The sequence below is a fragment of the Rhinatrema bivittatum genome, chromosome 16 (genome assembly GCF_901001135.1).
Source record: "Rhinatrema bivittatum chromosome 16, aRhiBiv1.1, whole genome shotgun sequence".
Taxonomy (NCBI): domain Eukaryota; kingdom Metazoa; phylum Chordata; class Amphibia; order Gymnophiona; family Rhinatrematidae; genus Rhinatrema; species Rhinatrema bivittatum.
In genome coordinates this window covers 9645433-9671527 of record NC_042630.1, presented here as the reverse complement: position 1 = coordinate 9671527, position 26095 = coordinate 9645433, and the positions used below count along the sequence as shown (strand labels likewise).

The 26095-nt window shown below is 43.3% G+C and overlaps 3 protein-coding genes across 3 annotated transcripts; 2 read left to right on the top strand and 1 right to left on the bottom strand.

Annotated features, from left to right (window-relative positions):
• Positions 1-1525: 1525 nt before the first annotated feature.
• On the top strand, positions 1526-2515 carry LOC115078571 (taste receptor type 2 member 40-like). The gene has a single exon (XM_029581500.1). The coding sequence runs from the start codon at positions 1526-1528 to the stop codon at positions 2513-2515; it is 990 nt and encodes a 329-aa protein (XP_029437360.1).
• An 18840-nt stretch (positions 2516-21355) lies between these two features.
• Positions 21356-22309, top strand: LOC115078570 (olfactory receptor 1361). The gene has a single exon (XM_029581499.1). The coding sequence runs from the start codon at positions 21356-21358 to the stop codon at positions 22307-22309; it is 954 nt and encodes a 317-aa protein (XP_029437359.1).
• A 1359-nt stretch (positions 22310-23668) lies between these two features.
• Positions 23669-24613, bottom strand: LOC115078569 (taste receptor type 2 member 40-like). Its single transcript, XM_029581498.1, has one exon. The coding sequence runs from the start codon at positions 24611-24613 to the stop codon at positions 23669-23671; it is 945 nt and encodes a 314-aa protein (XP_029437358.1).
• Positions 24614-26095: the final 1482 nt, after the last annotated feature.

Sequence of the window (26095 nt, the reverse complement as noted above, 5' to 3'; positions counted from 1 at the left end):
AGCCTGTTGCTACTTTTATTTATTTGTTTAAAATATTTGTAGCCCGCTGATCTACAAAGCTCAGCAGGTAACGAAATAACATTCACGCTATGCAGTCATAAACAAATTAATTTAAACAATATAAGTTAAAACAATAGACAGACATAATAGACAACAACAACAGAGCCTATAGGAGTTGTTAAACATCTACTTCATGCTGCCCTGTCTGCGTGTCATCAAGACGCTGGAACAGTCGCTCCACTTTCAGTCAGCAAAGTGACACCGAGAGGTCTTACGTTACGCCTGAGTCTGTCTCTCTCCTCTGAGCCTTCTAGCGTGATGTCTTGCCCTAAAACTTCCTTTTAGGGACAGGCAGGCGCTTTAATAAGACCTGAAAACATCAAAAGCATTTCTTATATCATTTCCCATCTGAATCGGCACAAAATACATAATGAAATAATTTATGTCATTTCTGATCTTTTATAACAGGATTAAATTATTTTAGTGCACTATTTGCAAATAATGTGAGCACTGCAAAAAAAAAAAAAAATACAAACCAATATAAATTAAATAACATAAAAACAAAACAAAATTTATTTTCCATGCAGACCCTGACTTTCTTTCCAGTGAAAAATCCCAGCTCACACTGCTTGAGAGACCCCGTGGGGGAGAGTTCCTCTTCCACTGTTGAGAGCCCTTTGAATCCGGCTTGCATATGGCTGCTCTGATTTAGCGTGGTGCGATACTGTGCTGGAGAATTTTTCTATCCTCTCCCCAGATTTATGAAAACAAAATGTTGGAAGACAACATTTATCACAAATTCATGACATAAATACAAGAAGGATATTCTTTTTTTTGTAGAGCTTTAGCTGAGCTAGCCAGTGTCACCATCTACTGCAGCCATTACGTAACCATGGCACACAGAACGGGTATCGGACACTCATCTGCTTCTGGAGGCCTGGAAGGGCCTTTGAGAAGTTTTATGGTCCTGGCCTTTTGAATGATATAGTAACACAATGGTTGTCTGCAGATAAGAACCACATGGTGAAACCAATCTGCCCAGCTGACCTACTTACTAAATCTCTAGTTATCTCCCCCTTTCTGCCCATACCACCACCTTGGGTACCTGACCCAAGCATACTTGAAGTCTTTCATGGCTTTGGTTGCTACCACCTCTACTGACACAGGCAATTCCAGACATCCCCTGAGTTAACTTAATAGCTCCCTGTCTGTAGGGAGGTGCCCAGCCAGTCTTGGATTTCCATCTGTACATGCTGGGATTACACGTTCATGCATGCAATGGCTGAAAACCAGGACTATCTCACTCTCTCTGTATTGAATGACATCTACCAAGTAGAGCTGTCATTGCACCCTGACTATCCTCTGTTCAACTTTTAATTTTCTAAATAAGTTGCCTATTTCTAAATGATTCTTGTTTATTCCTTAGAGACCATCAAAGCCTCTGAAGTAAGGATAACCACTTCTGAGGAGTCCACCTAAGAAGCCTCAAGCAGAGCAACCTGAACCAAAGTCGCAAAGAAACAGTATGCTACCACTGTTTACGATCATCACCATGATCATCCTGGGGCTAAGTAACCTGGTGGGAATCCTGATCAATGTGTTTATCGTGGCAGTGAACTGCCTGGACAAAGCTAAATGCAGGGCCACAAATTCCTGTGTCCTCATCTTGTCCACACTTGGTGCCTTCAACATCTGTTTCCAGTTCACCATGACAGCCAATGAATTCTGCGTGTTCCAATGCAGCAAGGTTTACTTCTCAGACCAAGCCTATCCCATCTTCCTATTCTTCACCATTTTCTCTAGCTTTTGGTTCACGGTCTGCCTCTGTGGTTTTTACTGCCTCCAGATCATCCTCTTTACTCTCCTGATTCTAGTCCAGTTAAAGCAGAGCATCTCTTCACCAGTGTCTTGGATGCTCCTCTGGTCCGTACTGATTTCTCTACTCATCATCTTGCCTGCAGCATGGAGTATTTACAAAGACCCAATCAATAACATGACCAGTGACAACTTCATGGCAAACACCACCTTGGATGAGGCTCTCTCTAAGCTAAACCTCTACTATCTCCTCTTCAACAACATCATTGGCTGCTTCTTACCTCTTTTCCTTGTAGGGGTCTCCAACATACTCATTGTCACATCCCTGTGTGTACACAGCAGGCGGATGGAGCAGGGTAGGGCCAACTTTAGTACACCCCGGGTAGAGGCCTGTTTGAGGGCTGCCAAGACAGTCACTTCCCTTTTGCTCCTTTACGTGTGCTTCTACTTCTTGGAGGCTCTGATATTCCTGGACATCTTCACGCCTACCAGTACCTGGATGTGTGTGTGCCTGATGGTCATTTGTGTTTACTCGCCCACACAGTCAGCTATCTTCATTCTGGGCAGCCCCAAGTTGAGAAGAATATCTATGAGAATGTTCCACCGGCCAAAAATGGGGATGGGTGGCCATGAGCTCCCAGGAAAGAACTTAATGGTGTTAAGTGGAACAACTCCTCAGTTACATCCTGGGTTTCCATGACTCCTGTCTATTTCTTTGAACTTGCTTCTATCCATCTCTCTCTTCTAACTCTTGTCTCTTCTCTCTGTCCCAGGCTACCTACATCTGGTGGAAGACCCTTTCTTTCTTTCATTAGAATGACCTCCCAACTTTTCTTCGCTCAGCCATCACACCCCTCTCTCCAGATCCTGTCTTCAGGTTCTTTTCTCTCCATTGTGGCTGTGAGCACTCATCTCTAGAGATGTGCAATCGTTTTTCACGATTTAGTCAATGCCAACGACATTGTCTAAATCGTCATTGTTGGGGAAGTTGGGAAAAAGAATCAAAATTCCACGAATTTTCGGGTTAAAGTCGGTTTTTTATTACTGCGCACTAACGGATGTTAGTGCGCATGGACTATCCGTTAGCGCGCAGTCGCTGGACGTAGTGCGCAGTACATGGCGCCTCACCATACTGCGCACTAACGGATTATTAGTGCGCGCTCAGTACATGGCAGTGCGCGTTGATATATGTTAGTGCGCACTAACGTAAATTGATACTAAATTGACACTTTTTTTTAAATTGAAGGTTGAATATGTATTCCTATTGGGTGTCTTCTTGTTTTTTATTCATTACCAAGGTTACCAACAGCCAAGGTGCTGTTTTTTACAGATTGTTTTATATGGGGGATGGGGAATGGGAATGGGGGATAGAGCTATTAGCTTTTAGCTTGAAGTTCTAATCCTACTGTAGTAGTGTGTCTGTGGATATTGTGATTAAGTCATCAATCATGTGACTAGAATTTGTTTGATATATTATGCATAATATTCATTTGCATCATTTTTGAATTGGCCACTTAAATTAATAGGTTTATTTTCCCTCCTACTTTTAGTCAATAGGTAGCTATAATAGCTATATAATAAGGGGTGCTCTGCTTATGTGTTGCTTTTGTTTTGTGGGTTTGAGGAGAAAACATCAGTCAATCAGTCATTATAGCTAGCTGCAGCTGTTGATTGATAGCTAATATTATACAGCCTTTATTGTTATTAATAAGGGGTAGCTGCTAGCTGGCTTAGCTAGCTGATACTAGTATCAGCCTATGATACTAGCCAGCCAGCCAGTAGCCATTGCCACTAGCCACAGTAGCATATAGCTACTGCTAGCAGCCAAGTACCACTAGCCAAAATAGCCAATAGCCACAACCAGTGAGCTGAGCTGAGCTCTACTCTTTTTTTCTGTTTCTTGAGTGAGCTCTTCGTTCGCAGCATTCCTAGCCTAGGCATAGGCAGGCACCAGCACTCCAGTCCAGCAGCAGTGCTTGCTTATAAAGGACAAGGTAGGTGCTTTGACTGCTTTCTGAACATTGTAGCAGTAGAGTTTTAATAGATTTATAAATATATAAAATTATATAATATTATATTTATCAATATTATATAGATGTATGTGTAATCTACTAGATTTATCACTAATAGTGTTTATAGCTAGCTAGCCATAGCCAGTGACACTAGGCTAATAGCTAGCTTGGCTATTAGCCTAGTGTCACTGGCTACTAGCTATTAAAGCCAGTGAGTCACTACTATCAAATCAATTCTACTACTAAACCTATAATTGGCCAATAGTCTGTCCAATATCCTATATTATGTTTCTTGTGCTTGGCTTAAGGCTTCTGCTCCTGTGTGTGAGATTTGTGGGTAAGACTTGAAGTGGGAGGGAGAAGTTATTTTAGTCCAAAGAACAGAATAGGCCTGAAAAGGATATGAAAAAATAAGAATAGGACTTCTCTAACCTCAATGCTTGGCTTGCATGTAGTATTAACAGAAAAGCCTAGCCAGTCCTGCCAGGAGGCTAATGTAATGAGTGAACTGAAGTATTGCAGCCTAGTTTCAGTCTCAGTCTGCTGCAGTTTGATGTTCTGGCCAATGCATGGTATAAATTGCAATATAATATATTAGTAAGTATACTATATCAAATTATCAATTGTCAGTGTCACTCACTGACTAATAAAAAATAATCACTATATCCTTCTTTGTCCTGTGGTCTGGGGGTAGCCTTAGCAATAGCTAGCTAGCTAGCTAATGCTATTAGCTCAATAAAGTTTTAAAAATGAATACCAAACTAATTTATTAACTTGTTTAATGTACTATATTTATTATATATTTCTTTGACCACAGGATCATAATGCCCCTACCAGTACCCTCTGGAAAAAAACGTGTTGCTAGTGATAGTGCTACTGGAAAGAGCTGTCTGCCAGTCCCTAGGAAAAAACTGCGATTTTTTGAGAAGAAAGAGGATGTAGAAGTGCAAGGAAACTTGTTGCAAGGGAAGGAACGAGCAGAATTTGAGGGAAAGGTGAAAAGATTAGATGAAAGAATGGTGCTACAGAAAATATTTGATGATGATGAAGAATCAGATATTGAGGAGGAGGAGGAGGAGGAGGAGGAGGATGATGATCAGGAGTTTTTGGCTAGTAAACATTCAGAGGAGAAGGAGGAGGAGGAGAACAGAAGCAATGACAATGTTAGTCAGATTGCAAAACAAACAACTACTGCCAGTGCCAGCAGTATTGCTGGTACCCTGTCCCCTACACCATTTGAACATCCACGTGTGACTACTACTACTACTACTACTATTTCTACTACTAGTATGAAAATGACAAGTATCCAGCCTAGAGTAAGGAACAGTACAAGGACATCAAAGATTTGGAATCATTATCATGTTGTGGCTGACCAGAGATTTGGACAATGTATCCATTGTAAAAAGATGGTGAGCCGTGGAAGAATTATTGGACATCTTACTAACAGCAACATGAAATATCACCTTGAAAGAGAACATAGAGCACTGTTGCTTGCAGAAGAAGCTGGTCCCACCGTGCTTGCCCAGGCTTCAAGTAAAGCAACAGGGAAGCAGCCACAGAAGGAAAGTAGTAGTACTAAAGAAGATACAGATTGTGTGCATCTGCAGAAGCAGCAGTCTCCTCTTCCTCATCCCCAGCAGCAGCGGCAAGCTACCATGGAGCAGATGGGGTGGTGTTCTTCTGCAATGTCACAGAGCAGGAAGCAGGCAATGTCTAAAGTGGGTACACGACATATTGCTCTAATGATTGCTTTGGATGATCAGCCACTGCAGATTGTAGAAAATGAGGGATTTAAGCGGATGCTCCATTATTTCGCCCCTTACTACAAACTTCCTTCAAGAAGTACATTTAGCCGTCAGGTGCTTCCTTCCCTATACAGAAAATGTCGTGCTGAAATGCAGATTATGATGGCAAGGGCAAAGGGGAGGAGCATCCATCTCACCACTGATGTTTGGACTAGTATGAATGCAATGCATGCATATTTGTCTCTAACAGCACATTGGTGGCAGCTGGATGAGGCATTAATACCTGTAAGCACTAGCAGCATTGGCAGTGGCAGTGGCAGCAGCTCCAAAAAGGTTTCGCCAGGATACCATTGGGCTTTACTGCATGCTCAAGTGCTAGACAAGAGACATACTTCAGAAAATATCTTACACGCAATTCAGGGGATGATGGAAAAATGGAATGGGCTCCTTAGAAGCAGTGATATGGAATGCTTAAATGGATTTTCATTACTGACAATGGTTCCAATATTATTAAGGCTCTGGCTGATGGCAGATTCAGCGGCATCCGATGCTTTGCACATACCCTGCATCTGATAGTGAGGGATGCTTTGGGGCTTAGTGGCAAGGAAGGTGGTACTACTACTAGTTGTAGTAGTCAACTCCTGAAGCGGTTGATTGAAAAGTGTCGCAAAATAGCTGGGCATTTCAATCGTAGTGTAAAAAGTGGGAAGCAACTCAGAAAGAGGCAAATAGCAGTTGGCGCACCTTTGCACAACCTTCTTCAGGATGTGCCTACCAGATGGAATTCCACCTATCTTATGTTGGAGAGGTTGTCTGAACAGCAGACACCTCTTCATGATTTGGCAATGGCAACTGAAATTGGATTGGAAAATCCTCTTGGATGTCAGGACTGGACAAACATTGCACACATGGTGCATGTCCTCAAGCCTTTCAAAGTATATACTGATGCATTGAGTTCAGCTAATGCCACTTTGGGTGGTGTCATCCCTGTAGTAAACTATCTGGAGGAGGTATTACAGGAATTTCTGCATCATCCAGATTTCTCTAAGGAAGTGTTAATGCTTGTTAAATGCTTAAAAGAGCAAGTTGAAAAAAGATTGAAACCTCTCATGCAAAGGGATTGCTATATGTTAGCCACGATGTGTGACCCACGTGTGAAAGGCAGTATTGCTCTCAAGAACAATGCTCTTACACATTGGAAAAAAAAGTTGATTACAATGGTTGAAAACATAATGTCTAACAGGGTCTGTTCCACTGGTAACGATGAAAAAGAATTAGTATTATCCTCTCAGTCTCCAACTCCATCCTGCTCAAGTACTAGTATGATCAGCTGCTCCCCTACCCCTTCCATAACACATCAAAATATGAGTCATTCCACATTTAATGAACTGCCTGCCATGTCACAAGCAATCGCATCAGCTGTTGGCAGAAGAGTTACTACTACTGAGTCCTACCTGCAGGAGAATGTTTCAGAACTGCATGTTAAGAGTTTTCTGTCTGAGCCAATTCAGAGCATGGACTCAGATCCCTTGAGATATTGGGCACAGAAAGCTTCAATGTGGCCTGATCTTGCAATACTAGCACAGCACTTTCTTTCCTGCCCGCCAACAAGTGTGCAAAGTGAAAGAGTATTTTCAATGACAGGGAACATAGTGAGTCCACACCGTGCACGTTTGTCTCCAGACTTAGTCGAGCAATTGGTTTTTATCAAACGAACTTTCCACAGCTTGGGTATCCGAACTTTCCCTGTGACTGGGAGGAGTGAGCCTCTTGTCGAGGGCCGAGATCCAAGGTCAAGGGGTGGAAGAGAGGCTTGGCTCTATGCAGCTGTGCTCCCCGCATCGCTTGCTGGGGTGCCCGGCCACAAGAGGCAGCAGCGGCCACAACACTGCCGCTGCTGCCTCTTGTGGCCCACAGGAGAAGCCAGTCTGGGAGTCACAAGACATGAACACTCTGTCCTGCTGCGTCTCCAACACAGGCTTCTCACTCCCAGGCTCCTTTCCCCCAGTGTCCACCTCTGAGGCAGGCAAGTCCTCGCTGGGTTCTTCTGCCTCAGCGTCCATCTCCGACAGCATGATTGTGTGAATGAAGTATGAAAGAATTTCAGGCCAATACAATATAAAATTGCACTTACAGTGCACAGAGAGGTTGATACTCTAACAAAGTAGCTAGTGGTTGTACTAGTAGTAGCTAGCTACTAGCTAGCTACTACTACTAGCTACTACTTGGATATCCAGTTTATATCCAACTAGTAGCTACTACTACTAGCTACTAGTTGGATATAAACTGTTACTGTTATATCCACTACTGTAACAATATATTGATTAACCAAATATATACAAACACCCTTGAGTGTAATAAAAAGAGAAAACTGAGCACCCAGAAGTTGTACATTTCTGAAGGATTTTTTGTTCATGAGTCTGCTTTCTCCTAGTCCTTACTCCTACTTTAGTATCACAAGCATTAAAGTTTTTGCTTCAAATGGCTGTCTTGGTCATGGAGCAATTTTTGGCATTGACGTGTGAGTCATTGCAGTAGCTTGAGTGCTGCACACACTGCACACAGTGCACAATATTGTATTGGCCAGGTTGAAAGATGTGTGAATGGTCAGTAGCCACGGTTGAAGCCTTGACGTTGGCGCTACTGCTCACAAGTATACAACTTGTGCTAATTCAGCCAGACTGAATGTTGTATGGAAGTGTATGACTAACTTAGTTACTACTAAAACAATGAAATATGTTGGATTATAATAGACATACATCCGTACATGTCTGCTCTTTGTAATTTAGTAGTACCATACTATATTATTTATGAATAATTATTATTAGTTAAATGACTAATAAAATAATATATAAAAAAGAACAAACAAACATTTTTAACAATGTTAACATTTATTTTTTTTTACAAATATTTAACTATTAGAAGACATTAACAAATTACAATAGACAAACATTTTTGTCAAAAAAAATAAATTAAAATAAAAAAAAACCAGCCCAGCAGCCCAGGTCAAGGCGAAATATGATGCCTTGACTTCATGATGTTGCAGCAGGGTCAGGCTCATGTGGAGAGGAGGGTGCCGCCACTGGAGAAACCTGCTCTGAAGCAGAGGGAACTGGCACCTCCTCCTCATGAGGCATCTCATGAGGAGGAGAAGCCATTTCCCTCTGCTCCTGAGGGGCCTCCTCCAGGGCTAACAACCTCCTCTCCACATTGCTGACACTGGCCTGCACCTCTCCGACCCTCTGCTGCAACATCATGAAGTCGGCATCATATTTCGCCTTGAACTGCCGTACTTCCTGCAGGATCTCCTCCAACTTTGAATATTGTGCACAGCAGCACTTACAGGTTGGAGGAGATCCTGGAGGAAGTACGGCAGTGCTGGTGCTGGTGCTGGCACTGGCGCTGGCGCTGGTGGTGGTGCTGGTGGAAGTGGTGGGCCGCTGGCTGGTGGCAGCTTTATCTTGGCCTGTAAAGAAATTAAAAAAAAATAATAATTCAACATGAGACACAGAACTATACATTATACATACATTACACATAGTCAGATATGACAAATAAAAAAGCAAATACTGGATGCGTGCGAGCAAGTTTATAAAATAATCTACCCCTTATTTAGTTTATTGACCTTGAGGATTATAGAAAAATGAGGAGTCCATTGCAGGGGAGAAGGAGTGAGGGGGAGAGTGGAGGGATATCAAATCTATCAACATAGATTAGAGAGAATACATAATTTGAAGGATTGGAAGGAGAAATAATAGTCAATCTCAGGTTACACAGAATATGATGGTAGGAGATACACTACAAACCTCTTCTTTTTTTTCACCTTCAATTCTTTAGTTTACTATCATAGCCACTCAGTGTCATTTAATATATACAAATAAATAAATACACACTTCCCCCCATTCCCAATCCCCAGCCACTAAAACTGATTGATATAAAAAAAAAAAGATTTTGTTTTTCAGCCTCAGATAATATATACTACTTTACTGGCCGTGCCAAGAGATATATTATTTCCTACCTAGACCACTACTGGTTGCTGCCTCCGTCCTCCTCTGGTGACAGCTCTGCCTCCCACTAGGCCCAGGAAGCCCCGCCTCGTCCCTGCCTGGGTGTTGTTCTGTACAAGACAAATCAAAATTCAGAGAACAGTTAGAATTTTAAAAACAAGAATGAGATCAGACACAATGATTCATTCACTGTTATAGTAAAGAAACATTTTTAAACACAAATTCCATTACAATTAATTGAATACTTGTGTAATGTGTGTTGTTCTTGTGTAGTATTCTGAAAACAACTTACCAGGCACGGAACGGGCCACGGTTTGGCGGACCTCCTCGAGCCACCTACCCTCGTGCAATCGCAGATGGCGACCTGAAAATTAGAGGGATATACAGGAAAAAGAATAACATTCATTAATTTTTACAACATGCCCATGTTTTGCCTTGACCTACTAGATTATTTTTTATGCAACATACAAAAGTTAGTTATACATAAATACTATTTTATTTATATTTCAATGTGGCTTTCAAAAAAATCCCAAATACCACCATTTCAAAACGATTAATATATAAATATCAATAATATACCACAGATAATTTTATTTCCTGTGTAGTCTAGTTATTAAGTATTAATACTAGTATAGTATAGGGTAAGGGTGGTACACTAGTAGCTAGCTAGCTAGTAGCTAGCTACTAGTATTTCTGTTTTTTTAAAATATATTTACTTAACATTATAACTTTTATTACTTATAGTAGTTAATTATTACATTATAATTATATAACTCAATGTATGCTACTAGTAGCTACTGTAGCTAGTATTACTATCATACTCTATTTAATTTTCAATGACAAAATAATATACATAATTTATAATTGAATATTATGATCAACATTATTATTTTCACCTTTCTTTTTCAGGTCTTCCACCTCACGAGGGTAGGAGGCCCGCCGGCAAAACTCCTCCTGGAGAGAGGCCCAGGCAGCAGTCTCCCTTTGCAGGTTAGGCCTGCTGCCTGGGGGGGTGTAAAGGTTCCCCTCATCCAGGAGCATCAGCCGGGCCAGGAGGTCCACGTCGGCCTGGGTAAAGCGGGGCTTCCTGGACCTTGCTGCCACCTTGGAGGAGGACGGTGGGGAGGAGTCTGACTCCCTCCCCCTGTCATCTGACTCCCTTTCACGTTCCATCCTACCATGAGAAAATAAAAAAGAAGATGAAAAAAAGTATGTGCTATAGGACAGCTGTTTGTTCAGAAGCTCACACACTAATGCAGGGAGGGGCTAGGCAGCTCCCCCCTGTCTGTGAAGCCAGCCCTCAGCCCTCACCCTCACAGTGACAGTACACTATTCAGTTCAGTGGCAGGGACATGGGGGGAGGGGAGGAGTGAGGGTCAGGCAGCTGAGCTCCCCCCCCCCCCCCCCCTGTCTGTGAAGCCAGCAAGCCTCTCACTACGTAATGCAGGCAGGGAGGGAGCTGTCTCAGCCCTCACCCTCACAGTGAGGGCTGAGACAGCTCCCTCCCTGCCTGCATTACGTAGGGGGGGGGGGGAGCTCAGCTGCCTGACCCTCACTCCTCCCCTCCCCCCATGTCCCTGCCACTGAACTGAATAGTGTACTGTCACTGTGAGGGTGAGGGCTGAGACAGCTCCTGTCTCAGCCCTCACCCTCACAGTGACAGTACACTATTCAGGTGAGGGCTGAGACAGGGCTGAGACAGCTCCTGTCTCAGCCCTCACCCTCACAGTGACAGTACACTATTCAGTTCAGTGGCAGGGACATGGGGGGAGGGGAGGAGTGAGGGTCAGGCAGCTGAGCTCCCCCCCCCCCCTGTCTGTGAAGCCAGCAAGCCTCTCACTACGTAATGCAGGCAGGGAGGGAGCTGTCTCAGCCCTCACCCTCACAGTGAGGGCTGAGACAGCTCCCTCCCTGCCTGCATTACGTAGGGGGGGGGGGGGAGCTCAGCTGCCTGACCCTCACTCCCCCCCTCCCCCCATGTCCCTGCCACTGAACTGAATAGTGTACTGTCACTGTGAGGGTGAGGGCTGAGACAGGAGCTGTCTCAGCCCTGTCTCAGCCCTCACCTGAATAGTGTACTGTCACTGTGAGGGTGAGGGCTGAGACAGGAGCTGTCTCAGCCCTCACCCTCACAGTGACAGTACACTATTCAGTTCAGTGGCAGGGACATGGGGGGAGGGGAGGAGTGAGGGTCAGGCAGCTGAGCTCCCCCCCCCCCCTACGTAATGCAGGCAGGGAGGGAGCTGTCTCAGCCCTCACTGTGAGGGTGAGGGCTGAGACAGCTCCCTCCCTGCCTGCATTACGTAGTGAGAGGCTTGCTGGCTTCACAGACAGGGGGGGGGGGGAGCTCAGCTGCCTGACCCTCACTCCTCCCCTCCCCCATGTCCCTGCCACTGAACTGAATAGTGTACTGTCACTGTGAGGGTGAGGGCTGAGACAGGGAGGGAGGGAGCTGTCTCAGCCCTCACCCTCACAGTGACAGTACACTATTCAGTTCAGTGGCAGGGACATGGGGGGAGGGGAGGAGTGAGGGTCAGGCAGCTGAGCTCCCCCCCCCCTGTCTGTGAAGCCAGCCAGCCTCTCATGCAGAGAGGGAGCTGTCTGACACTGACAATTTCTGTTAAACTTTTTTTTTCACTAAATTAGCATAAAATTAAATGAAGTACTTTTGTGTGTTAAACTTTTAATTTCCCCTAATGTAAGTAACTTCATTTAATATTATTTTTATATTATTTTATGCTACTTCACCGAAAAAAAGTGCATTAACTATTTCTTAACCAACTAAGTAACTACTAGTAAAGTAATACTGTTGTATAAAAACTAAAACAAAATCTTATATATTTAATTTATTATATTATACACTTACAGTGGTAGAGTTGATGATAATGTGTGAATCAACGTCTGTTGAATTGATGATTTTATTACTGGACTGGTGTCTGTACTGCTGCTCACAGTGCTCAGAGACTCAGAGTCAGCTCACTGCGCGTGCTGCTCAGCTCACTGCTCTGTCTCAGAGACTGCACGTAGTAAGAAAATAATTATTAGTGCGTGTATTTTAAGCAAAATGGCCTCCGGGGACCTCACAGAGCATGCTCAAGGTAGTGCGCACTAATCCGCGATAGTGCGCACTAGCCAGCGATAGTGCGCACTACCTACGGATGATTTAAAATACTGGTTCTACATTCCCATTGCCTGTTTTCCAGGTGGTGCGAACCAGTGGGAGCTGGGAACCGTACATTTAGCTAACGGACTCCTTAAAAATTGATACGTTTTACTTAAAAGTTGCAATTTTTTGGCTGTGCGCACTAACTTTAGGTAGTGCGCACTAACGGTAACAGTGAGCGCACTAACCCCGTTAGTGCGCACTAACTACGGATGATTTAAAATACTGGTTCTACATTCCCATTGCCTGTTTTCCAGGTGGTGCGAACCAGTGGGAGCTGGGAACCGTACATTTAGCTAACGGACTCCTTAAAAATTGATACGTTTTACTTAAAAGTTGCAATTTTTTGGCTGTGCGCACTAACTTTAGGTAGTGCGCACTAACGGTAACAGTGAGCGCACTAACCCCGTTAGTGCGCACTAACTACGGATGATTTAAAATACTGGTTCTACATTCCCATTGCCTGTTTTCCAGGTGGTGCGAACCAGTGGGAGCTGGGAACCGTACATTTAGCTAACGGACTCCTTAAAAATTGATACGTTTTACTTAAAAGTTGCAATTTTTTGGCTGTGCGCACTAACTTTAGGTAGTGCGCACTAACGGTAACAGTGAGCGCACTAACCCCGTTAGTGCGCACTAACTCCGTTCGTATAAAAAAACAAAACACACGCGAAAAACTAAATTTTTAAACGAATCGGTCGACCGAAGCCAGACCCGATACCTAAACACGAAGCACATCTCTACTCATCTCTACCTGCCTCACTGAAGTACATCAGTGAGGCTGATGTTTGATTGTTACAGTTCATGTCATTGTAAAGTGTTTTCATGATGCCTACGTTTCTATAAGTCATTCTACTTGAAATAAAATTTGCATTATTACTAGTGATCCTTTTGGGGGTCTGGATTAACCATTAAACTAAATAAGCACATGCACAGGGCACCAAGGGAAGGGGAGCACCACAGAGTGTTGAAAATGTGCATTTTTACATTGCCCCTAGTTATAAGTAAATAATTTGCTTATATTGCTTACTGCTATTCAGTGTTCAATAAATACAAATTTAAAAAAAAAGGTTTATATTTAATATAGTTGTGGGGTCTGACTTGGAAGAAAACTGAATTTTTAATCTCTTTATTAAAAATGCTTGAGTCTTAAAGTCTTGTCAGTTATGGAATGGAAGGGCTGAGGGGGCCATTGTTGGATTGAGCTTAGGGCATCAGTTGGCCTTAATCCAGCCCTGGGGGGGGGGGGGGGGGGTCTTGTTGTTGCTTCTGTTCAGTGAATGTTGGGTAAAAGACAGAGGGCAGGAGGTGTTGGTTTAAATATGGCCATCTACCAAGAAAGGTAGAAGACCAAAGACCAAAGAACCAATCCAGCAAAATGGGCTTGAACAAGGAGTGATACCTTGCAGGTGGTGAGTCTTGCATTTCTGAATGCTGGGAGAGATCCTTAGCTAGAGTAGTGTAAGTGGGAGCAACTAGGCAGCCAATTGGTCCTTACCTGCTGTCATTCCATCACCATCATCTACTGTCTAAATTCCATACGAGGTGACAGTGGAAGAATGGAGAGGGAATAAGTAACTAGGGTAAAACACTATGATCTCCCTTCAGCTTGCCTTGGGCAACCCTTGCATCTCAGGAAGGTATTCCTCAAGTTATTTCACAGAAAGGTGTCCCTTCCCTTTGTATTTTGAACCAGCAACACAAGTATTCAGTCCAGGCCTCTTTTAATTAACTGGACTCAGATTTATTGATCCAACATGGAAGAATTATCCAGAGACGAGGTTGTACGTGGGCTTTTGAGACCACACACACAGATACCCTTCACCAGATGTGTACTCCAGAGGGGCCAGCAAGGTTTCAGAGGCTCACATATCACACCCTTACTGAGTAAATTATTACACTGGGGCAGCATCACAAACTACAAAGAATATGAGTGTCTCCAGGATGAATACTGTGTACAGCTCCGTTTTAATTTTAGAAAAAATAACCGTGCTTGCAGTTATTAATAACTTTCTAAATGAAGAAGTTATTTTCTTTTTCTAGTGCATGTTATTCATTTAGCACGGACCTTTCATCCTAATTGACTTTTCATTTCCTAGAATCAGAGGCAGTGATTTCAGAATGAGGGGTGGGAGGGGTAACACATTCAGGGTACCAATCACTAAACAAGGGACAGAAATATTTGGAAAACAAATAATTTTAATGAAGCCAAGCAAGAAACCTATTTGCAGTTTTGCGTTATTCCTTTGGAGAAAAGGTGTAATTCCCCTCAGTTTTAATTATTCCCAAGGAGTCTAACTTATGGATTACAGTAAGACGAAAGGGAATGTGGGGCCAGCACAATTAGTATTCATTAAAAGTAAAACAAGAAAGTAGCTTCATAAGGCTGATGAGTTACAGCAATGGAAGCTTGCAAGGCGGGGATGGTCGGCCCCGTAGCAATCAGACGTTTGGCTCTTCGGCGGTTGTGACTGAAATCCCTGATGGCAGCACAGACGCAATCAGCTGCTCAATATGTTGACCCGGCCTCTTCCTTGACGCTGTTGCTTCCTTTTTGGTATTAATTTTAGGTCTCCTTCCTGCTCCGGAGTTGTGCAGTTCCCTTCCAGAGAAACTGAGGGCCATGAAAACCTTAAGAAAAAACCTTAAAAACCAATCTGTTTACTGAGGCTTTTGCAGAATAGCAGGGGTCCTGCTTATGATGACAGTTATTTGGCGGCTGACAATTATGAGCATATCATAAGTATAAAATTTAAGTACAGGTTATATTATTTTTTACTGTTTATTAGTGTATTTACCCATGGACAACCCAAGCCCATGTGTCTTGGGCTGTCCGGGTGTTTAACGTCACAAGTTTTGTGAAACTACTCAGGCTCCTTCCTTAAGCAGCGATGGCTTCCATATGTAAACATTCATTAACTTTATGCAGGCATCAGCTCTGCCCAGCTGCTAAGCACAGAAACATTGACCAGGACAGCAGATAAAGGACTCCATCTACTCTCCCCATTCTGTATTCCCAGAGCAGTACCACAGATGGGGGTCTCTGGCTCCGTGCCCTCTTCTCCTCTGTCAAGGAGGTCTCAGGCCTTCCCGAATTCTGAGGCCATTTTGCCTCCCTCCCTGCCTTCGAGAGGCCGATCCAGGCCTCCACCACTCTTTCCATGAAGAAATATTTTCTAATGTTGCTCCTGAGTCTGTTCCCTGCCTTTCCATTGAGAAATGCTTCATGAGCATTGTTTATGTCTCTGGGGTGTTTTATTGTCTCTCTCTCTCATATTCTTCCACTCTCCCTCTCCAATGTGTGGGAATGACTGCAGGAATGAAGGTTTGCATCAGAAAGCAGCAGCCTCTCTAAGCAGTTTCTCCCCTGTGAGTGGTCATCGTCACAGAAACATGAACCACCTGGATAGTAAGGTTCTGAAATTGCAACTTTAGAGCACATCCTGTGCACATTAAAGAAAAATGTAGATATACATGATCGTGTATGAGAAAGATATTGGATTTGGAGGAGGAAATCTGTGGCTTGAGGTGAATGGTAATGTGAAGAGAGAATCGACTTGGTGTGTGTATTATGTATTTTTGAATATGATGTTGATCCACAAAGTACATTTGTATGAATCTAATCGCTTGTTAATGTAAGTTTGAGCCTTATAAATATAAAGTTATATAAAAAACATTCCAGTGACCAAATGAATTACAATTTGTGGTCTGCCTGTGATGTCATCTTGGCAAACATGGCCGCTCCCATGAGTGCAGACTCATCCCAACTTTAAAGATTATAACCAAGTAAAATCCAATAGCTCCAGACATAAAACTTTTTTTTTTTTTTTGCCCGGCAGTTTGCTTCTGCTTTTTGGGGGTTTTCAGTTCAATCAGAACCAGTCTAGACTGGACTAAAGTGCCATGAACCTTAATTCCTAACTACCTGGGGTGCTTCCTCTCTCCCTATTTTTATCATTTTCCCTAGGGCAGCCTTTGTAGTAACCGTCCATAGCCAGGGACACAGGCCCCAGCTCCCTTCAGAGCCCAGTACCCATGCACCGTAAGTCAGACAGAGACTTCCCCTCCCTGGGAGGCAGTGGACATTCCCCCCACGCCATCCCCAGTCCCAGCAGCTCTGCAGTTAAACCAGGGGCTTCTGCATGGCAAGCCACCGGGCCAGTCCCAAAAGTTCAATGCTTAATTGCTGAGAGTGGGTGCGCAGGTGTGCTGAGCTCTCTCGCGTCAGTTCTGGGAGCCCCAGAAGGCTTCACCCCCTCTTGGGGGCATGAAAAAATATTTAACTACCCTCGGTAGCTCCTAAGCAGTTAGCCATTGCATTTTTTTACTTGCCACCAAAGCAGTGAGTTCTAAGCTTGAATAAAGATAGTCCTGTCTTGCTTTTAAAATTCTGTGTGTTCTGGGGGGTTTTTTTTAAGCAGGGAGGGTGCATGTTTCTTACTCAGGCAAGGCGTGAAAACTTTTTTTTTTTAATGAATTGTTCCAGATGTGAAAACGGTTGAACAGATTGTTCACAGGTTGAAAACGTCCCGGGCTCGCGGTAAGTTTTTAATTCTTGACATGGGGAAGTAGAAGAGATCTCTCTTCCTGTGGCTCTGCCAGGGCACGGAGAAGGATTCGACGTTTCTGTTTCCGAAGTGTGTGCACAGCGCCACGCAAAGCATAATTAGTATTTCGTAATGTGTGAAAAGAGTAATTATTATTTCATTTTTTCCTTTCTGATTGCCAGTGCTGTAGAAGGCAAGTATGATCAATAAGTCAGCACACAGATTCAGTGCACAAGTAACACACTTCCTGCAGTCACAGGACTAGAGGGGGAAGTTCCTGCCTCCATGAGCTTACAATCTGACTGCTGAGTTGGAGTTTATTCTCACATGTGCAGTTTGAGTTGAGGGCTCCTGTCCCTGTCTCCCCTCCCCAATCTGATGAAATCTGATGAATGGTTCCTCTGCGAGAGGGGGGGGGGGGGTGGCAAGTTAATTAATTTTTTTACAGTAGACCCTGCTGTTTTGCGTAGGGCTGGAGGGACGGGGGTGGATCCTGCTGCCGGCAGTTTCCTCAGGCGAGTCGTCCTGATACACAAACGTTCATGTCGCTTTTGGATTTAAGTCTCAAACGTTTCACATGGGTCATTTTCAGATCTTAGCAAGCACCCTCCACAGAAGTAATGAGCACAGTATGGGGCCTAGGGTTCAGAGCCTTGGAAGAAGACTGTGACTCATGAGTTCCAGTCTCCAGCTCTGTCACTGAGTCTCTGTGTGTGACCCTGGAGGAGTCATTTTATTTCCTGTGCCTGAGTTCTAATCCCCAGCTCTGTCACTACCTCTCTGAGTATGATCCTGTAGGTGTCCCTTTATCTCTCTGTTCCTTAGGTCTAATCCATTCCCCGGCTCTGTCACTGACTCTCTGTCAGTGATCTTGGGGAGTCATTTTATCTCCTCACCTCTAATCCCCAGCTGAGTCATTGACTCTTTTTATGCGATCAAGGGGGTCAGGTCCCTTTACTTTCTTTGTGTTATTCTCCTAGAACGCAATGCAGCTGTGCACTACGTGCCAACAGCGATCTCTATGGAAAAGAGCACCCTGCAATTTGGATCCACCTGGGAGTTCAAAAGATGACACATAATTTAATGCAATTACATTTATCTATTGCCTGTACGTAATTACAAGCAAGTTACATCAGCCCCGTGATTGGGCTGCTAACCTCGGAAAGAATCGCAAATTAGACAACTTAATACACCATCAGTAAGAATAAAATAAAACAAAATTAACACTTTAAATAAACATGCAGCACAGACCAAAAAAAATTCACAAATAAATAACCAACACAAATCAGGTACCTACCCAAAAGCAAATAAAATGATCCAAACATAAGACTGAGGGCATAACGTGAAGTCCACCGTCTGCACAGAAGGAGCCCTAGTCAGCTGCAAAAGTGTTTTGGGGGAGATTTTCTCAGGTATAATTTGCTTTTCTGTGACTAGGAATCTGTGTTCCTTGTGGGCGAGATGTGTGACGTATGGAAATCTAGATGATTTCAGAAGATAAAGCCCATGAGGTTCACCTTGTCTCTGCCCCTTCATCTCTGAGCCTATTTCATCTCCTCTTCTCGCCTCCCTTCCTCGCAGCTGGAGATCCTTAAATACTGTTGCTGCTTTGGCCTCCACCATCTGCCCTGGAAGTCCGTTCCAGGTATCCACTGTGGAAAAATATTTCCCCATTACTCCCTAGTCTACCCCTGCTGAACCTCATATCATGACCTCTTGTTCTAGAACTTTCTTTCCACTTCTGTACCTTATTTAATACCTTTCAAAGCTCTCCTTGCCCCTATCATATCTCCCTTCGCTCTGTTCACCAACAACTGATTTTTCATGGGTTTTTTTTCCCACTTGTGTAACAGGACCTATGGTCCTTTCCCTAGGGTCTATGCTTCTCTCAACAGAGGACATATTGATGCTGGTAGAGAGGGGACTGTACCATTTCTTATGGAATTCCTCTCTAGAGTGGCTACAATGTGTAGTCCAGAGTTTGGATAGAGAATTGGAGCTGAGCTGGAGAGAGAGAGAGAGAAATCCAATATCCCATCTCTCTGGAGGAGTTTGGAGAAGGGGGAAGCCCACCTTGTGTCCCCAGTTCTTCAGAGCCTGATAGTGAATGTAGGGAGCATACAGACGTTTCCCTGTGGTGGTGCTTCTGATAGTTTGGTATAAGTGACTGCTCCCGTTCTTTCTGTCAGTGGGGTGGAGAGTATTCCTGCTGTGAGGGAGTTTAATTCTTACCCTGGGTTTGTCTTTCTTTGGGGTAAAGACCCCTGGGCCGTGTCTGAACGCAGATCTTCCCAGGAACGTTGAGAAGTGAGTGTCAGGTGCCTGCCCAGAGGTAACCAGCAGTGAAGACTGAAGGAAGAGAGAGCGAGAGAGAGCGAGAGCTGCCTATCCAGTGCTTTGTTCCAGGAGCCCAAAGGAGAGGAAGAGGAAGGAGTGCAGGAGAAAGATTCAGATGTTGGAGAATCAGGAACCTTGGGAGACAGGAAGCTCAGCATCTGTCCATGAGATCCTCAAACCTCAGGAAAAAGAGTGAGGGGATCCCAGGAGGGTGTAAGAGCAAGGATCAAACCCCCCTTGATACATTTCCGTACCTATTTCCGGATTCTGAATGCTTACAGCAATCAGCACTGGCAACACTGAGATTTGTAAAGACGTTTGATTTTGGAACACCATCCCTTTTGTCAAGGGTTTCCTTGATGCGATGTCAGTAGAACACCTTGGGCTTTGAAGATACTCCTTCCTCTCTCCCCCTCCCCAACAGAGGATCCATGCCAGAGTGTGACTCCCCCAGCCAAACGCTGCACTGGGTAGGGGGGGGTCACCTAGGGGAATTCATCACAGTTCTGATTCTCGCTATTTCTCTCTAGCATTGTACAAAGGTTTTGGGAATGTGGGTGGCAGGTTTCAACTATTCATGAAAACTGCCACCATATTTTGACCAGTCCAAAAATATTTGGCATTAAGACCTGCATCAGAAGATTTCACGGGAGGGAGAAATGCAGCAGATTCTCATGAAATGATTCACAAAGTCAGGAAGTGACCTGTGCAGCTCCTTAGCAAAAGGCATGGCCTCCTTTGGAAGGTGGCAATTAACTCCCTGGTAGAATAGGTTTCTGTCCTGTGTTTGATTATGAAGTCATTACCTTCCACACAAATATGAAATTATTTTGTCTTACTGTTATTTTTTTTGTTATTGTGGGGAGGGGGAAGATGTTCATTTTTGTGTTATGGATTGATTCTGATTGGAGCTCAGCTGCACCTAAATATTATTTTGCTTTCAGAGAGGGGGCAACCCCTTGCTTTCAGATCAGCTTCGATTTATTTCCACGTGCGTGCTTCGATTCAAGTCTGGGAATGCAGACGGGAGGGGTTCAAATGTATTCAACGCCCAAAATTATAAATGGTTTTAGCTCTAAAATGTGCTTCCCTGTAACAGACCCAAATCTGAGTGAGACCATGATGAGTAATAATTCTTTGATTTGCTTATTTTGTCTTTGCATGGGAGTATTGATAGCTCTGGCATAAACAACATTTTGGGAATTTTCAGCCTATCTTTGCCAGGAGAAGAGTTCTGGAAATGGACTAAAGACACGTGAAGAGTTTCCATGCTTACCTTTTTATCTTGTGCATAATAACAAAGCTTTTCTATCCATCTATAATCTACCATTCTATTTTTTTCCCTATTACTGGTACTAAAAAGGAACACACACAATTATCAGGTGGATTTTTCTTTCCCTGCCTACTTGATTTCCAATCCAATGATTGAGACCTTATTGTGTCACAACTTACATTGGCTCAGTGGAAGAATTATCTAAAGATTATGTTGTATACAAGCTTATGAAGCTACACTGGTTTCTTCTGTAGAACGAGTGTGGTCTTGGTGTCTCATATTCAACATCAAGGGATAATTTCTTATGTTGGTGCACTAAAAGATATCAAACTCTGCAAATGATCCAGGTTTCTCCAGTACCAATAAGATTATGAAACCCCACGCTGCAATGAGGGTTGTTTTGCATCATGCTATGGTCCCTTTCTCTTCTAATCTCGTCCCCATCTCTGCAGGAAAATGAAGCAAGTGGACTTGGGGAACAAGACAGCCTTTGGCGAGTTTATCCTCCTGGGCTTTTCCGACCTCCCCCAGTACCAGACAGTGCTCTTCGTGGTGTTTCTGCTCATACTGCTGATCACCTTGCTGGGAAACTCTGTCATCATCACCATCCTCAGCCTCAGTCCCCAGCTTCACAACCCCATGTACTTCTTCTTGGGCAACCTCTCCTTCTTGGACATCTGCCTAACCTTGGTCACAGTCCCTCAGATGCTGAAAAACTTTTTAGTGGAGAAGAAGAGCATTTCATTCTCTGGCTGCATGGCTCAAATATACTTTTTCTTGACTTTCTCCAGTACAGAAGACTTCCTTTTGGCAGTCATGGCTTTTGACCGCTATGTGGCCATCTGTAACCCATTGCACTACACCATGTTAATGAAAAAGAGGCTCTGCATCCAGCTTGTGGTTGGATCTTGGGTGACTGCTACTCTGGATGCAATCTTAAATACTGTGTTGACTTCCAGGCTGTCCTTCTGTGGACCAAATAAAATCGATCACTTCCTTTGTGAGATGACTCCGCTCTTCAAGCTGTCGTGCTCTGATATTTTTCTCAATGAAATGGTCATCTTCACTGAGGGGACATTGGTGGTCATGGGTTCCTTCAGTGTCATTCTGGTCTCATATGTCCGGATTATCACTGCTATCCTGAAGATCCATTCTGCAGAGGGGAGGAGCAAAGCCTTCTCGACCTGTTCTTCCCACCTTGTAGTGGTGACCCTCTACTTTGGGACCACTATATTTATGTATTTCCGTCCTTCATCCAGCTACTCTCTCACTAAGGACAAGGTGGCCAGCATGATGTATACCATCTTGGCCCCCATGCTCAACCCCTTCATCTACAGCCTGAGGAACAATGAGGTGAAAGGAACTTTAAGGAGAGTAATATTTGAGAGAATATTTTCACAAAAAATGTAGATATTGATAAGTTTCCAGGACTTGCTTTTCATTTAGGATTCCTTCCCACCCAGCTGGGATCTGCTGTACCCCAAAATGTGTTGTCAGAGGATATCATTTATATCTATCACTTCTCCCCATATTCCCTGTCCAAGTCCCACATTGTCAATCCCTTCACCAAGTGACATGAACTACAACTCCACCAGATGTTCAGAGCAAGTGCATTTCACCATAGAGTAGTGGTCCTCAAAATGTATAGTGTTTGATTATTATATATGAATGTACAGCATTGTGTAATAAACACTATACCACATGGAATTTTATTTTACTCAATGCCTCATGGAGGATAATGATGGGATTAAACACTAGGATAGAAAGAAGAACTGAAGAGTAGTCTGGTGGATATAGCAGCATGCTAAAACCCAAGAAAACCAGGGTTCAAATCCTTTTCTCCTACTAAATAAATTTCACCCTTCATTGCCTTAGTTTATGACTTAGATTGTCAGCCCTCTTGGGCAAGGAAATAACCGCAGTATTGTAGTGGGTATGAAAATTGGTGATTATTTTGTCATAGATTGTACAACACATTTATTTATAATAGAAGTTTTACTTATAAGTCTGAGAATAAGCAATAAAAGCACACAAGATTAGAGTTTGCATTAAAGAATATATATACAAAATACTTCCCCTCACAGTTCCCAATGTGATATATCTTTGGAAATCTGGGAACACAGTACACCGGAAAATCAGTAACAGCTCATCAGGCACTTCATTAACCACTGTTAATGTCCAAAGCTATTCTTCTGAACTGTTCTTTCTCTGATTTCAAACAGCTTGTCTTATGTTGCTCTTTTTAAGTTAATTCTTCTGATCTTTGCACTAATTTCTTCTCTGGGCTACTCCCATGTGTTCTTGAGGTCCCAACTGTCTATTCTTATTATATCAGCAAGCAGTTAGGTGTGGCCAAGTGGCTACTGTCCTGTTTTCCTCTGATATTTATTTATTTATTTATTTATTGATATCTGCACAGTTAGCCTCCTGAGTAACTGCTCTTTAATACATCTGATCTCATAACTTATTTTTTGTTACAGGCAGGCTAAGAAAAATAGCATATTTATTCTCAGAACTTATAGGCCTTATATCAAATAATTACACTAATAATATCAGTGATTTCTCAGCTTCATTATTCTCTATCGTGGCACAATATTCTTCTGCAAGCTAGCTAACTCCTTAAAATATTTCCCACAAGTACCTAAATTATATCCTTGAGCTTATCTTCTTTTTTTGAAGAGAAATTAAATCTAAAATCCACATCATATAATAATCAAACTGTTCTAAGTAAAAGAGTTGTTAGAAGGAGAACCTGGGCCATGGTGCAGCTCAATTTACAGTCACTAACTTCTTTGTGTGAAGAGCTTTCCCACCACAGCAGGGGCAGTGGAAGAGCCGTTTGAGTTTAGGGCTGCCAGTGATCAGGATGAGGGACTGCATGGGTGAGTAACAGTAAATGATGATTAGGCAAACGCAGAACCAGGAGCTTGTGGTGGGGAATGTGTTGAGGATCAGCAGGATCTGGGACACATAAAAGGAGATGTAGAGAAAGAGAAGTGAGGTGATGGTCTTGGCTGCCTCCATACTCGCCTTTTTATGGGGTCCACTGAACCCTGAGACACTCTGTTCCATGCGAGTGGCATGTTTGCACAGAGAGGTGATGATAAGGGAGGCAGAGGCACCAACCAGGAGAAGGGGCAAACAGCTGCCAAAGATACTGCTGATGAGCAGATAGGTAAGACTTACGCTTGGCACTGCCTCCTCCAGTGTGGTATTGGACATCAGATCAACAGTTGAATTCTGGTGGGGCTCTTTGGAAATGTTAAAGATGGCAGGGACACTAAGGGCCAGGGATAAAAGCATGGACCAGAAGAGAAGCCAGGGCACAAGCTTGGAGATGCCCCTCTTCAAACAGACCAAGAATGGGTGAGAGAAGAGGATGATCTGAAGGCAGTAGAAGCCACAGAGGCAGACGGTGAGCCAGAAGCTGCAGAAGATGGTGAACAGGAGCAAGACAGTGAAGATGGGGTAGACCCAGTCAGAGAAGTAAACCTTTTCCCAAAAGAAGATGAAGAAATCATTGGTGGACATGGTGCCCTGGAAGCAGATGTTGAAGACAGCCATGGTGAAGAGGATCAAGTCAGAGGGGTTCAACGTCTGGCCCTGTCCCCTGTCCATGAAATTCACAGCCACAATGAAAGTGTTGGTGAGGACTCCAGCCACAGAGTTGAATCCAAGGATGGTGAGGGAGACCAAGGTAAAGAGGGGAAACATGTTTTGTCTCCTGGCAGTGCTAGACCTGATAGGCTTTCTCAGAGATATGAGAAGTCTCACTGTGTTGAAAGACCTTGCCTCTTTATAGAACGTGCAAATCTATGGGGAGAAAGCAGAGGTAGGATACTGATCAATAAGTCATTATTTGTTGGATATGATTTAATTTTTTTCTTTATTAAAAGAACTGTATTCTGTCTGCTTGGGCAAGGATCACATGCAATTATGTAATTTTGTACTGTGTTAAAGACACCGGCCTTCTCTGCAAGCTGTGATCATAAATGTCACACAGTATACAGTAACATATATAAATGATTGCAAATAAAGATTGATATTGCCATCCAGGCTGCCCAGCAAGGAGTTCAGAGAGATTACCGCTACCCCTTGCAGGTCAACTCATTGCCTTCTGTTTAAGGTTGCAACAACTGCCCGTTCAGGTGACCCCCATGCATTTATTCCACTGTTGCTCTGGGCTGAACTGCTGCTCCATGTAAAGGAGACCTGCCTTCTGGTTCAGTCTTTGATCATGCGTGCTATGCTTTCTCCTTGTTTCCTTGGATGCACTAATTTCTCTGTTTGTCTGATCCAGCTCCTGGACCTCTTACCTTTTCTGGACCACATATCCTTGAGAGGGAGTGGTGAGATATCAGGTTCCCTGGAAAAGTGTGTAGTGAGCTGCGCTCAGTGATCATCAATTTCACCAATGATGCCAGCATCAGGAGGCAGAGCAGAGCTGTGCCCTGGCCAGGTTCACATCTCTGGGAGCCCAGCGTAGGGTTGGAGAAAATATCCAGGGGTCTGCTGAGCTTCTCGCTAGGAGAATAAAAAACTTTGGGGTGCTGGATAAACAAAAGACTTGATCTGTAATAAAAGAGTGATTTATTTATGTTATTGATTTATATTCTTCCTTTTTTATTTTAATCATTTTGTATATTAATTTGGCAATACATTAAATTGTCAGGCCAATAAAGTTATCAGAACCTGATATTTATATAGAACCATCTATGCTCATTAAAATAAATCACAAAGTGACAACAGCTTGCATTCCAAGTTTGAACACCAGAGAGTTAAGTGAGTAGGTGACAGCACTGCCACCATGACTTAAGCTTGAATCTCAAAGTTATGCAATGATTGGTGCCAGTGAAGAGAACTAGAGCTTCTTACTCTAGTTAATACATTGATTGGTAGCAGTAGTGGGATTTGGAAACAAATGCCAATTCAGTGGGAGCACTGAGAGGAGAGGATCACCTTGCTGGTGGCTGAAAGGAATCAGTAAGTTTTGCTTGGGAATTTTTTTAAAGTATTGGAGAGAAGTAAACTATTGGGGTACATTATTTAGTGTGTTTGTACTTTTAATAGTCAGTAAGGCAGCTAATAAACAGAAGTTAGTGTTTTTATTTTTAGATTAGTCTATGAACTCCACACCACAATAAACCATAACTATAATACTATGTGTAATAAAAATACTGGTGTAAGTACCTTGGT

Excerpts from the sequence above, each read along its gene's own strand:
- LOC115078571 (XM_029581500.1), top strand. The coding sequence starts at position 1,526 with ATGCTACCACTGTTTACGATCATCACCATGATCATCCTGGGGCTAAGT.
- LOC115078570 (XM_029581499.1), top strand. The coding sequence starts at position 21,356 with ATGAAGCAAGTGGACTTGGGGAACAAGACAGCCTTTGGCGAGTTTATC.
- LOC115078569 (XM_029581498.1), bottom strand. The coding sequence starts at position 24,613 with ATGTTTCCCCTCTTTACCTTGGTCTCCCTCACCATCCTTGGATTCAAC.